This window comes from Vulpes vulpes, chromosome 16 (genome assembly GCF_048418805.1).
Source record: "Vulpes vulpes isolate BD-2025 chromosome 16, VulVul3, whole genome shotgun sequence".
NCBI lineage: Eukaryota > Metazoa > Chordata > Mammalia > Carnivora > Canidae > Vulpes > Vulpes vulpes.
This window is the reverse complement of record NC_132795.1, coordinates 2,245,522-2,260,652: the sequence shown is the minus strand read 5'-3', so window position 1 is coordinate 2,260,652 and position 15,131 is coordinate 2,245,522. Positions and strand designations below refer to the sequence as shown.

At 38.2% G+C, this 15,131-nt stretch overlaps 1 protein-coding gene across 1 annotated transcript in view; it reads right to left on the bottom strand.

Annotated features, from left to right (window-relative positions):
• Positions 1–15,131, bottom strand: part of FARSB (phenylalanyl-tRNA synthetase subunit beta) — a 67,250-nt gene that overhangs the window by 34,068 nt on the left and 18,051 nt on the right. Inside the window, exons 8-14 of the mRNA XM_026002070.2 lie at positions 14,447–14,517; positions 12,956–13,017; positions 11,987–12,038; positions 7,899–7,960; positions 7,239–7,446; positions 6,658–6,738; positions 3,186–3,278 (exon numbers count right to left, since the gene is read on the bottom strand). Coding sequence (XP_025857855.2) covers positions 3,186–3,278; positions 6,658–6,738; positions 7,239–7,446; positions 7,899–7,960; positions 11,987–12,038; positions 12,956–13,017; positions 14,447–14,517 — 629 coding nt within the window. The remainder of the gene's footprint in view (positions 1–3,185; positions 3,279–6,657; positions 6,739–7,238; positions 7,447–7,898; positions 7,961–11,986; positions 12,039–12,955; positions 13,018–14,446; positions 14,518–15,131) is intronic.

The following is a 15,131-nucleotide window of genomic DNA, read 5'->3' as shown; positions in this document are numbered from 1 at the left end:
ATCCTTTAAGGCCTACATCAGATCATGAAACTCCATGCTCAAAACTCCAACAGCTTTCTATCAAATTCTGAATAAAATCCATGCCCTGCATTAGGTCCTACCTGAATGGCCCTGGCTACCTTCCCACCCTCCATACCTGCTGCTCCCCACAGGCTTACAGTGTTTCAGCCACACTCTGCAAAACAGCGTACACCCCCTCCACACCCCCTCCCTTCTTCTACAGCATACATTCTTCCTCTGGATTCACATGTGGTGGTCTTACTTTCTTCAGGTTTCTGGCTAATAGGTCCCCACAGAAGGCTGCTCTGACCACCTAGGCTAAAACAGCAGCCCTTCCTAGATCATACAGGCATAACAGGAAGCCCCTACACAGACACTCTGGTAGAATGTGTGTCTATGGAAAGAGAACACCTTTCCCATCTGGTCCCTCTACCACCTGCTGCTACTGGTCTTCAACTCTATTATTTCGTAAATATCACTCCCATTCACAGCTGGAGAGAAAGTGCTCAAACCACTTATACAAATGAAACTACAATGTTAAAAGAAGGCTTAACTTACTGGAATATAAATAAGCTACTTTTGTAAATAGGTTTTCCTAGTGTTCCCCACCCCCCATTTGATAAATCAGCCTTACTTGCTTGTTTAAAAACTCACAGCGGTACAAAAAATTACATCTGAATCCAATCATGCTTCTAGATCTACCCACCAATTTACTACAAACATAGGGGACCACTGGAATGTATTTAACAAAATCCTAACTGTAGGAACTACAAGATAAATGACTCAGTTTCTTCAATGAAGAAAGCACAAAGAAGACAGACACACAGATAGAGGGGACAATCTGTAGATTAAAAGAGACTTAAGCACATCAATTTTGACTTGGGATTCAAATGAAGTTCATACAAACTATTAAAAAAATTGAGATAACCAGGAAAATTTGAATAATGACTGGACATTTGAGAATATTAAGGAATACTATTGCTAATTTGGGGGAATGTGATAATATTCTATATTTTTTATCATTATAATAAAAATTTGTATCTTTTAACTTACATTTTTCTTTTCATCCATTCTCTAACATATCCGTCAGAAAATAGCCCCAAATTAAGAATTATGCAAGAGAAAGAATGGGCTTAGGCAATAAACTGAGTTACAAGCCCATAAACAACCTTACGTTTAACCATAAATAAACAAACCTGTTAGCCACATTAGTAATGGTAGGACATACCTACTAGAAAAGCAGGAGGGAAATACAGAATCTGTCTAGTCTAAAAGATGGGCTCATCTAACGATTTTATGCAAAAATATTGATTCTGAAAGTGTATTAAACTATAGCTATTATAGTATATTTAATGCGTTTCTGATTTTCCTTCCACTTAGATATAACAGAATACAGGATGTAAACCCTACAGAACATTACCACATTTTAAGAAATCTATCAGGCTTGATAAATGAAACTGGGTAAAAAAGGAAAATTTGGAATCAACTCAAAAATTCAGTAAGATTTACTGAAAAATCCGTCTACCAAGTGGATTTGAGTGTCTCTTATTGAAAAGAACCCCATGAGCATCTTTCAAGAGCAGTAGAAAAGCTAGTGGACCTTATTATCACAATCCTTCAAATTGGCATAAGAATTCTTCCAAGTTCTGACCCTGAATACAGAGAAATAATTTATGTACTTGATGAATATTATCAGTTATTTCTTTAAATAGTAGTCTAGCCTAAATCTACCACATTAGTGAGGAGATTGAATCTAGCTTTTAAAATCTTAACATTTTCAGAGCTTTAAAAATTTTTAGAACTTATTAAGACTCCATCCCCTACGTTTACAGATGTTAAAAATCAAGATTCATAGAAACTATCTCAAGTCAGAGTTCACATATTATAAAAGCATTTATTTTCTTGAAAGCATTTCCTCCCAATTCCAAGATTCCCCTTGAATCTAAGCCAGGGTTAAAGAAAATCATAAAGAATTGCATGTGTAAGAAAAAGAGAGCAGACCAGTATGAAAGAGAGGAGATGGTTTGAAGTCCTTCATGAACAAAGACATTATAAACTATAAGAACAGCACTTAAAAGCAATTTCCTAATGTAGTAATGTATCATTTAAAATTTAGAGTATTCTCACTGAAATATTCCTGAATTCCATGTGAAACTGCCATTGAACTAGAGGATTACTGTGAAAAAAAAATGGAGGTAGTATAGTCAAGAACTGAGGTAGCAACTAATTTCAAGGTAAATGACTTAATGGAGATGCTAGGAAAGGGCTGCTGACTCATTTATTACAAAATGGGTAGAAAAGATGAAATCTGAAAATAGTACTAAAATCAACTGATTTGAAGTGAATGAAATGGAAAGTTCAGACAAGAGGGCTAGATAGCACAAAGGAAGCAAAACACAACTGTAAACCAATCAAGAAAAGATTAAAAAGTGTTAAGAATTCATCAACATGGGGTACCTGGGTTAAATGTCCCATTCTTGGTTTCAGCTCAGGTCATGATCTCAAAGGACCTAGGATAGAGCCCCAGTCAGGCTCCTTGCTCAGCAGGGAGTTTGCTTGTCCCTCTCCCTCTGCGCCTCCCCCCCCCCCCCATATTTGCTCTTTCTCAGTTGTGCACACATGCTCTCTAATAAAATCTTTTAAAAAATATTTTAATTGGGTGCCTGGTGGCTCAGTCAGTTAAGCGTCTGCCTTCAGCTCAAGTCATGATTCTCAGGCTCCCTGCTCCGTGGAGAGCCTGCTTCTCTCTTCCCCGCCCCCTGCTTGTGCTCTCTCTCATCCTATCTCTCTCAAATAAATATTTTTAATTAAAAAAAAATTTAGGGGCACCTGGGTGACTCAGTCAATTAAGAATCTGCCGGCTCAGGTCATGATCTCAAGGTCCTGGGCCTGAGCCCCACATCAGACTCTGCTTCTCCTTCTTCCCCTGCTCATGCACGCACACTCTAATAAAATAAAATCTTAAAACAAAAAACTAACTCCGCTCCTTCCCGATGTGCTAATAATTAAAAAAAAAAAAAAATCTTTGAAGTCTTTAAAAACAAAATCCATCAACAAAGTTATGTAAGAACTATAATCTTATCCAAGAAGAGATTTTTAAAAAGCTCTAAGATTGTCATCTTAAGTATAACTTATGTACTGCCTCTCAGTATTTACCCAAATTCTTACCTACTTAAAATTCTCACCTGAAATTCAGCCGTTTTAGGATTACTAATGTGGACTGCCTTTGTTGCAGAGATGTCCAAACCAAGTTTATCAGCAATATCTTCTTGGGAGCACTAAGAAGTACATGCGACATAAAGAAAAACAATGACTGAACTTAATATACAAAGTATTTAATGCTGTAAGTCAATTTATAATCTCATAATGTAGATTCTTTATATAAAGAAGTTAATAAATACATCAACTAATTCAGGGCCACTGCAGATCTAAATTAACATGAACTGTTCTCTTATAAGGAGTTCCACCTATGATAGAGAGGCAAGGGAAGTTTTTCACATGTTGATGGTACAACTGTATTTGGGCCCTTCGTAAGCCAGCCTTCCATTTACCTTTCCAGTCTAGTCTCTTACAATTAGTAACCCATTCTCTGAATCTTACACTCTTCCTTACTTTCACCAGAAATGCCTTCTCCACCCTACCCACTCCCATCCCCCAAGGTCTGCTGCTTCCATAAAAATATTCCGAATGACTCCTGTCAAACTGTCTCCCCCCTTGGTGTTCCTATGGCTTTGATTACCGTGATAAGCCCTGCTAAATCCATACTGACTTGTGGTAGAATGGTAAACTCAAGTGGCCCGAATTCTGCCCAATGTTCTTTCTACTTGATCGTTTAACTTCTTTGCATAGGGGCTTGTTAAAGCTCTGAGCAAAAAACTCGTAACCTGCTCACACTCCAAAAGAGAGAAAGATATCTGTCATACTAAAAAACCAGGATGACAGACAGAATTATGAAAATAAAACTATTAGATGCATCACATCTAATAAACGAGTTAACAAGATAATGCAAATAAAGTACCTGGCACAAACCATGCTCAAAAAATATTGATGATTAATAAATTACTAAGAATAATCACATATTAATGCTAACTGTTGCAAAAGGAGTTTAAAACTTAACATAAAAACTGATATACCATCAGATTACTGAATGATTTTCCAACATTAGGGGATATTGCCTATTGCGCTATTCTACAAAGTCGCCTTCAAGGACTAGTTTGTTTTTCCTAGAACACACACACACGCGGGTTTAGATTTTATGTCAAAGCCCATTCTAATGATTCCTGCTGAGCTCTCTTGGGAAGGATACTGAAGCTGCATCCAGGCAGAGCAGACAAGAGCTCTCTGATCTGTCAGGCTGCAGAGGTGGAGAATGGTGGCAGGCCCGCTGGAAATAATCAGATTTTCTCCCCAGCATGGAGGAGTTTTTATTACAAGATATAATGTGATTAATTAGGAAGTGCAATTTAAATAATGCAATCTATTCTCAAGCAGAACTAGTACTGTGTATGTAAAAGAAGTGTTCCACAAACTCACGGCCATGTGGGGTATCTGAGTGGCCTCATACTCCATGTTGACAATGGAGGACAAGGGACAGATTAGAAGCAGTGTGAAATCAAGGTGACCAAAAGTGGCAGGAGCTAGCAAAAAACATTTTTAAATATTAAAGTGTTTCTTTTAAAGTGATAAAATATAATAGGTCAGTGAAGCCCATGATTTTTATAAATATTCTTATACTAAGGCTATAAGTAAATATTTAGCTTTAAAAGTGAGTTAATTTAAAATATTACAACTAGTATGCAGACATAGTAAAAATCATGATGAGATAACAACTACTTATATTTGGAAAACAAAGGGCTACATTTTAGAAACAGCTCTGTTTCTCTCCTACAAGACTAGATATAAGGCTCAGAGATACAGAAATTTCAACATAAGATCTAAGTAAGAAAACTGTAACATGTAATGTAATGACATTTGAACCTCTAGCACCCACTACTCCTTTTCCCAACGGTGATAATGTGTTGAGATGACTTCGGACAGCCGGACAGCCAGTTTCTGGTACTGCTTGTGGACAGCTCAGCCACAAGCCTTAGGTACACACAGGCCTGGCCCGGAGTCCCTGGCCCACAGCAGACTGGCCGTAAGGAATGGGACAGGCTACCTACATCACCTGCTGTGTAAGATAGGAACATGTTCTGCAGGGTGCTGCAGGGAGATGGAATCACATGCATGAAGCCCTGGACAGAGGATAAATTCTCCCTGCAGAGCAGCCACAGTCAGGCAGAGTATATGCACACAGGGCCACATGGTCACAAAATCAAAACTCACTACTTATATAAAAGGGCAGGGAGGTACACAAGCCAGCCAATGTTTGAACAGCAGTTAGTTCCGGGAAGGAAAATAGGGCTGGAATCTGAGGGGAAATGGAGGGGACCGATCATGGGTTACTCTACATGGTTCTGTACAGGTTGAATCCTTTCAAATTAATCCTATGCTACTTAGTTCTTAAAAATGAAACACATTTCTCAGTACTATTTTCTCTATTTCATTGATGTTCACAACTGTACACATACGTACGAATGACATGGTACTACGAACCAAGCACACACTGGCTGAGACAACAGAAAAGCACTGCTCTAAAAGCCAAAAGGCTACGACTCCGGTCCTGGTCCTTGTGCTGTCCGTGTACACTTCATTAGGTACTTCTCCTGTTGACCTCAGGCTTCCTTACTCCTACTCATGCCTGGCATACAATAGATGATCCATAAATGCGGAATAAAGGACTGCTGAATCAAAAACATGACAACGCTGAACTAGAAGATCTCAAAGGTCCCTTCCGAGGTTAGCACCCTATGAATTACAAATGCTCAATCAAGGGAGAGAAGCTGCATCTCCTTTCCAACTGCCCTCTCCCCACAAACTGGTAGTAATGTAATGCCCACCACCACGTTCCCCGTAAATCTAAGAGAAGTCTGTCTGGAGTTGAGTTGGAGGGAGAAAATGGAGTCGTTCTGCTTGTTTGGTTTTGTTTTTTGCCCTACATCATTATGCTGACACCTACTTGAACACTCCAGAACAACACGTTGACTCCTCACAAATGCTCAGTACGAGAAGAGGAAACTATAAATGGCACAGGCGTTTTATTCTTTTCAAATGGTCAATCTGGTGGGGGAAGGACATTTCCTTCTACTTTGTAATAAAATTCATTTCCTGATTTAGGCCTTTTATGTCAGCTTTCCAACTCAAAGCAAATGTCGTGAACATGTTCAAAGACAAAGAAGTTTAATGTGGAACAGTCCACAAACCCTTAACTAGGGCGGCATCTAGTGGGCACAGACACAACCAAATTAAGGCTAAAAATTCTAACTTCATCAATTTGGTTATGAAATTTATTATGAATTCAATACTTGACACTTCCTTAAGAGTACAAAATACACTGTTATCTGTCTTTTAAGACTTTTGACCTTCATGATTTTTTGTGACTAAAAAAGGAAACACTTCTTCACTAGAAACTGTACAATCTCAAGTAAAACAAGTTATTCTTCTAGAACCTGGAAAATTTTAGCAATCTATATGTTGTAAAGTCATAAGGAACCAGAGTACAACAATTCAGAGATTCTGCGTCAACAATCAGCTGCACAAACAGCACAGGAGACCTACCAGAGCAAAGGTCAGCGCTTCCGTGAATCCAGCAGCTGCCATGTCCTGTCTTAAGAGTTCTGTGAGTTTATTAAGAGGAAACTGAAAAAAAGATATTAAACTTTATGCCACCTCAATGAAATTTCCTGCAACAAAACGTTCATACAGAACATGTCATTAAAAGGCAAACCCCCTTCCATCCTTACTGATACTGCTGGTACACCACCCCACTCTGCCTCCCTCCCCACTACCCTGATTCTCCTTCCCATACAGATGGCACAAACCCCCACTTGACCTCTTCCCCACCAAACTACTTTTGCCTTCAGGCCAAGTTCGGAACATGAATTTCCCCAGTTCAAGATTCAAAAGGGCTCCAAACTTGAAACCTGTCTTTCTTCAAGTACTAGTCATCACAGGTTTTGAACTTACTCTAATCCACACCGGGCATCTGTTTTGTATCCTCTCCATAGCGAATGGCTCTTCATAGCAGAGCACGTCCAAATACTACTTAATTCCTATGTGCTGTTTTTCTGGAAGCCTTCCTGGCATTCAATAATCAGTTTCTAACAATAAGGAGTATTTATTTAAGGGTGCAATCTTACTTGATTAGCTATGGTGTAGGTTTTCGGGAGAGTCATCTGAATGTTGTTATAACCATAAGCAATAGCTGCATCTTCTACGATATCACAGGCATGGATAATGTCAGCTCTAGTTGGAGGGATTTCAATCTCAATCTGATTCCCATCACCTATTACTTCTGACTTTAAATACATCCTGGTTAGAAGCTTGGCAATATTTTCTGGAGTTTCTCTGAAACAGGAATGTACAATCCATAAATTTCACTGGATTACTTAAAATGTGCTTATATCTTGTTTTAAAATATTCCATTATCTGAAATATCATCCTTTTATAATTTTATTTATTTATTTATTCATGAAAGACAGAGAGAGAGAGGCAGAGACACAGGTAGACGGAGAAGCAGGCTCCATGCAAGAAGCCCAATGTGGGACTCAATCTAGGGTCTCCAGGATCACGCCCTGGGCTGAAGGCAGGCCCTAAACCGCTGAGCCACCTGGGCTGCCCTGAAATATCACCTTTCTTTCTGAGTTCCATGAGATATCAGATACCCTAGCAGTTGATTTATTATCACTTACTCTGAAAAGATATCAAAATCCTAAGCATTCTTTCCGGATAAATTAAAGTGTTGTACATACTTTATTCTTGAATTCTCCCCAAGAGTAAATAAATGTTTGCAAACATACCTGATTCCAACTTTTTTGTTAATTAGATCAGCTCTCACTATTTCCTTTCGGTAAGCCAGTTCCTTTAAAAAGAAAAAGTTTGAGAAGCTTTCATGAGTCCCTGTCAGCTACAGTGTTAGACTAACTTTACCTCATCTTATGGCAGTTTCACTGCCCTCCCAAAAAACTGTTGTTAGAGACACTAAAAATAAACGTTTATGTTTCAAAACATTACAGAGGAATAAATCTGCTACAACAGGTTCATAACGGAATATTCTATTTGCTAGACAACTGGAACTGCTCAGAAATAGAAAATGCCAAACACTTTTCTCTCAGATGGCCAGTCACCATTCTCTGCAGTAAAACCCTGGGGCATTATGTCATTTCTACAATGTTTATAAATCCTAAGGCTTTTTCAGTCTCCTCTCAAGCAAGCAGGTTTCAGGACCAAGAAAGAATAATTCAGGTATCACCATGTACTATCAAAAAAAAAAAATCACCATTATACTAAGTCCAAGTGTTACAAAGAAATTCCTTTCTTATCATTCATCCAGGTGGGGGAATGTGACCAGGCCCCCAGACAGTCCTAGTGATCATCAATCTGGTCCAGGGGATGGTAGGACTGGGAGCAGCTCATAAATCAGTACTCATTCTCCTTCAAACAGTATATAACCTTACCATGTTAGGTAGGAACAAGCATGTATAAACCCCAGGCTTTTCAGCACCTCTGCAAACGTATCTATGAATGTTTATCATTAACTTACTCTCAAAAGAATAACTACCACTGGCAAAAAGGCTATAAATCTAAAACCCTGATCGGACTCAAGTCCAATGAGCCAGAGCCTTGCCACTCAAAATGCAATTCTGAAGCAGAAGTTATCATCACAACTCGAGAGCCTCTTAGAAATGCAGGCTCTAGGGCCCTGGTAGCAGTGACACAAGACCTACTGAACCCTGAACGGAGGGTTATCAAGATCCTGAGGTGCTGCGACAACACACTACGGCTTAAGCATAAAACTCGATGCTAATGATGGCAACAGAAACTTTTACAAGCAGTTACATGAAGAGTACGAGACACTTTCAAGATAATCTTAAACCAGACAACAGATACTATTAGATTCCTTATCAGTGAAGTGAGAATAGTAAAGTTTTAGATGAATAACTATTCCTAGATCACAACAATGGTAAGCTGCTGGACCCTGCTGCTACTATATTCCCAGTGCTTACAAAAATGCTTGGCAGATAATAAGTACTCGGTATATAGTTAATAAACAAATGCATCAAGTAACAAAATGAACAAATTAATGAAGTAACAACTTCAGGCAGCCTAATTCTGAAGCTCGCACCATTAACCATTGGTCTCTCTGACTACCTACCCCTTATCTCCTCTGGTCCTCTTATTCCAAACTCCATTCTTTTATATGCAATAACAGAAGACTAGGAAAGAACTATCAAAGTATTTAGAAAAATATGCTATTTCATGTGAGGAAGAATCCGTTCCTCAGAGGATCATTCTATTCTGGGAGGACAATCTGAAAAGAGCAATTCTAATCTACATTCAAAAGGAAATAAATTAACAAATAACAACACTGATATGGTACTCCTTTTCAGAAATCCCACTATTTCAAATTTACAAAAGCTCTTTATAATTCAAATGATTTCAAGGACTTACCTAGGTTGAGAAAAACGAACCAAATTTTAAGGTATCTCTTTCCTCCCCAAAGTACCTATTTCACTTTTACTAACACTTGACAATTCCTCATATTAAAAAGAAAAAAACTTTTCTCAAATCAGACATCATTTTAAAATTGACTAAAAAGCTATCTCTGGCCAAACCAACTACTGCTGTGGTAAATCATATAGATGGCCACATTCTTCCCTTCTCTGCTGTACCCATGGCCTCACAATATGACACTTCAGGTCTTGGCATTTAGAAAAGGGAGTCTATTTCACCCCCCCCCCCCCACTTGAATCTAGCAAAATGGCCAAGGCCAACAGGACACCTTACAAATACTTAAGCACTGGACTTGCTCTCATGCTGTTGGGAATCCTGCAACCACCATCATACAATGAAAACCAAGCTAGCCTGCTGGATGACAGACACTTGTGACTCCAAGGCTAAGGAGACTTGTGGGAGTAGAGGCTAGCCTATCAAATGGATGATTACACAGGAACAAGCCCAGGAGAGGTTGGCCAAGGCACACTAAAGCAGAAAAACTACCCAGCTGATCAACAGAATCATGATAAACAAATCACTGTTGTTTTACATCACTAAGTCTTGAGATATCAGTTTGTTACATGACAAAAGCTAATAGGCACTACAAAATTTTTAAAAACTGAGACTGCCCATAATTTCAGTTAGGTTTTCTAAAGTTACAGACTTATTTTGAATTATGATCAATATTCCAGAATAAAATATGAAGCTAAATGCTCATGTTTTCAGGAAGAGAAAGGTTTTGATCTTGGCAGGCTTTATCAACTTCAGAAACTATTTAAACAGTAGAAACGATTCCAGGCTATAAGTCACTTAAGTGACAGAGGAATAGTGAAAAATCTAAAGAGTTTGAAGAATGGCCTCACTGAATCATAACCACAACTAAATGACTAATACAGTCATGTGTTGGAATAGCCATCTTTATATTAATAAAATCATCTTAGGAGAAGAAAAAAAACAGATTAAGAATGTTTCTGTTTTATCAAGATTCCATGTCTTAAAAATAATTGTGCTTACTACTTAGTCCTGTTAATACATCTGGAATTATTAGCTATAGTGATGGCCTTCAGCAACTGTTAATTCAAGTATCAACAGACTAATTAGATGCAGAGGGCTGAGGAATCTTAAAAGGGATGAGACTATAAATTACCCATTTAATTAATAAAAGAATAAATCAGAACCTGCACCCAATGTTCATAGCAATAATGTCCACAATAGCCAAAATATGGAAAGAGCCCAGATTCACTGAAAAATGGATAAAGATGTGATATATGGTGCGTGTATACACACACATACACATACAATGTATTCAGCCATCAAAAAAAAAAATCTTGCCAATTGCAATTACATGGATAGAACTGAAGGGTATCATGCTAAATGCAAGTGAGTCAATCAAAGACAATTATATGATCTCACTCATATTTGGAATTTAGAAACGAAACATGATCACAGGGGAAGGGAAGGAAAAATAAAATGAAATCAGAGAGAAAGAGACAAAGCATAGATATTCTTAATCATAAGAAACAAACTGAGGGTTGCTGGAGTGGAAGGAGGTAGGGGGATGGGTAACTGGGTGACAGGCATTAAGAGGGAACCTGGGTAGCTCGGTGGTTGAGCATCTGCCTTTAACTCAGGGCGTGATCCTGGGGTCCTGGGACTAAGTCCTGCATTGGGCTCCCCAAAGGGAGCCTGCTTCTCCCTCTGCCTGTCTCTCTCATCAATAATAAAATCTTACCAAAAAAAAAGGAGGGAACCTGATTTAACGAGTACTGGGTGTTATATAAGACTGATGAAATCACTGAACTCTACCTCTGAAACTAATAATATCCTGTATGTTAATTAATTGAATTTAAGTTAAAAAAGTAAAAGTAAAATAAAAAGAATGTATCAGAGAAATTATGGCCACCTAATGCAGTAGTATAGTGGAGCATGTTGGGAGGTGAGCCCAGACTATCACCTCACTCCCCCACTTAATAGTAATAGGCAAGCTACTGAACATCTCAAGACCTCTATCTCCATCTGGGAAAGGGCCGAGGGGATCCCTGGGTGGCGCAGTGGTTTAGCGCCTGCCTTTGGCCCAGGGTGCGATCCTGGAGACCCAAGATCGAATCCCACGTCAGGCTCCCGGTGCGTGGAGCTTGCTTCTCCCTCTGCCTATGTCTCTGTCTCTGTCTCTCTCTCTCTCTCTCTCTGTGTGACTATCATAAATAAATAAAAATTAGAAAAGGGCGGGGGGGGGCTGAAGAGAACATTCACCTTCATAGGGTGACAGGATTAAATCCATTTAATGCACATAGTATAGTGCCTGGGCATGTGGGTGGATGGATGGACAGACATGTAATGAGCACTCAATAACCATCATTATTACTAGTATTATCAAATCTTAAATACTTACTGGAAAGGTATAGGATTTTCCATTAGGAAAAACTACCTCAGCTGCTTCAACCCTTTAAAAAAAAAGTCAGAAATAAAATATTTTTTTTAAAAAAGGAGCTACAAATTCTAGAAATGTGTATGGTTAACAAGTCTCTCACTTGTTCTACAACAGTAACATATTCAATATTCAACATATTCAATCTATTCACGTTCCAACACTGCTGTCTGGATTAATCCTCTTAAATACACCACCACCCAGTATACTGTCCAACCCACTATGGCTCCCATAGCTCTTGAGGCAGTGCACATCTGACGTTTACTTCTCAGTGCTACAAAGCATGCATCCTCTATGTGCTCCCTGCCAACACGGATACACATGTTCCAGGCTTTACCAGGGTGGTATGTTACACCATGAAAGCTGGACTACACAACCACTAACAGGCAATTCAATTTAAAAAACAGACCCTGCCAATTTCAGTCCTGGGCTCTGCAGCGATACGGCTATTTTGAATTTTAATTAACATTCTGGAATAAACTATAATGCTGATACACAGCAAGGACCATTTAATTAAATATTTTAATTAAAAAATAAGCTTTAGAAAAAAATACAGGAATCCTATAGATACATATGGGATATATACTTCCCTACTTTTGTTTAACTGTTTGTTGTCTTTCCATGTTTACATCCTCAAATCCAATGATCCTTAAACACAGCTTAAACTTCATTGCCTCCATGATGTCTGCCCAGGCGCAATAACTGATCCAGCTAGCAATAACTTGCCCTTACAGCCACAATATTACTGAAACTTTTTAAAGTAGTTCTCACATTTTATTTTAAACAGTTATGCATAGACCTTAGCCCCCCAAAGAGAGGATATGGTTCTAGTCACAGGAGCTGCATTTTTCATCTTTATATTTAGTTCAAGGTCTTAGTGCTTTGCCTTCAGAACAACAGGCTTCATTCAATAAAACCATTGAATAAACTTACATAAACTGCTTCTCACAATATTCACTGAACATGGTGACAATAACATCAAGAACTATTTTTGCCTGCAAAAAAAGAAAAAGATACTGTAATCTAAAAATACATTTTCTTCACTCAGATGAAGTGAAAATTTAGTCCTCAAACATCTAAAACATCTAAAAATGAAGCATATATGTATGTGTTCAAAAAAAAAAAAAAAAGGGGAAGTGGAATAAAAACTTGTGAGCTAAAGTAGGCCTAGCCTTATCTTCAGGTGGTCTGCATTTATTCGGTTCTCTGAGAGTTAACAATCCATGACTGAAACAAATCATTTACTTCCCCTGGCCCTCTCCCTTGGGTTCACCAAGTTTCAAGAGAGACAAATGGCCAACACACACACATACCCCCTTATCAATCTTCTAGATCTCTACAGCCAGTTACCAGGCTCCTGGCTCAACCAGTAGTTGAGTAAACTGACTTTGGTAAGTTCCTTACCACATCTTTGTACCGCATCTTTATTTGTTAAGCAGAGATTATAAAAGTTTCTAAAGCTCATTTGGTTGTTATGAGTATTAAATGTATTAATACATGAGCAATGCCTAGCACATTTAAGAGTTGTATAGATTAAAATTTTAAATTGAAGAAATATTCTTAGGAAAAAAATACAGTAACCTTATTGGGATATATCTAGGCTTTACTTTTATATATACACTTCACTATTTAAAGATAAGCTTCAGGGAAAGTATCTAAGGTCTGTTAATATAAGACTTTTTAAAAAAAAAATTATAAATAGTATAAGCTATATTTCTAGTATTTCTGAAGATAAATAGGGCCATAAAAGTTACAATGGCGTCCAATCCTGTAAGACATACTGAATGCCATTTATGGCCCTATTTCTATAGGCCAGCCTTCTCCTGCCATTCAAGCTTATCTTATTAATTTGCTTGACTGCCACCTCACCCTATGCCTTGTTATCTGAAAAGAATCTTATCTGTTAAAAAGTTTCATAGCAATCCAATCCAGTTACTAAAAGTGAGTGAACTAGTATTCTACATACTGTTGAGATCGTATGCACAAACCCTTTATCAATTTTGCTAAGTAAAACTTCTTTACAGGCTGTTTCATTTTTAAAAACTTATTACTAAGTACACACAGGTATCAAATTACTCAGCATTTAAATTAAGCCCATAAGATAAAAAAAAATTTATACAGCACTTATTCCATTCTCAGTCTTACAGTTAGGTATTAGCTGATTCTCCCACTAGAGTAAGTACCTTGACATGAAGAAACATGTAACTCATTAAGTCACAGCACTGGAAAGACAGGAGGTGCTCATTAAAGATTTATTCATTAAATGAACACACCATAACCAGGGAACAAAATATCTGTATCTTCCTAATTTTTTAAATCCTGAAATACATTCCCACTTACAAAATAAACACCTTAAAGTTCAGCCATCTAGTCTTGGCCCTGAAATAAAATGTCCTGTCTGGCAGTACAAAGATAGAAATTTACCTTAGTGAAGTCAGTTCCTGTGCATTCAATGAAAACATTTCTAGTATTTACAGTTATTTTGGAATGATTTCCTGTAACAAACACAACACAACAAAACAATCAGTTTCAGAAATGTAGGTGCACTAAAAAGACCCCCAAAACGGAGAAACTACTTTTTCACTTAGAGTACAGTAAATAGACATCTCAGAGGTAAGGTGATAATGCAATATTTAAGCCCCCACTGCAATCAGGAGAATAGAGAGAAAATAGTAACAAGACTTTACTGCATTCAGTGTGTCAGAGCTGCTCTGCCCAGCCCTACACAGGTTTTCTCATCTCTTCTCCACCACAACCCTATGATAGAGCTGTAGGCACGACTAAGATTCAGAGCTTTAGCTTGTTGACCTGATCACATGGTCTATTAAGCAATAAGGCTATGACCTGGGTCTGGATACTCTGAAGCTCAGGTTCTAAAGCTCTGTAACAGCTGGAGTTCAACCTCAAGGAGGAAGAGACTCCCCCCATTGTGAATCATCTCACCTCCAGGAGGGTCAACATCTAGGACTATGACATCCTTAAATTTTGTATGTACATCCAAGTTGCCTCCTCAAGAGGGTCTTCACAAAGGAGGTAAGAGTGAAATTCTGTTTAAAAGTTTTAACTATAAAACAGCAGGCACGGCAGATTTTGAACCTAACCAAGTGAG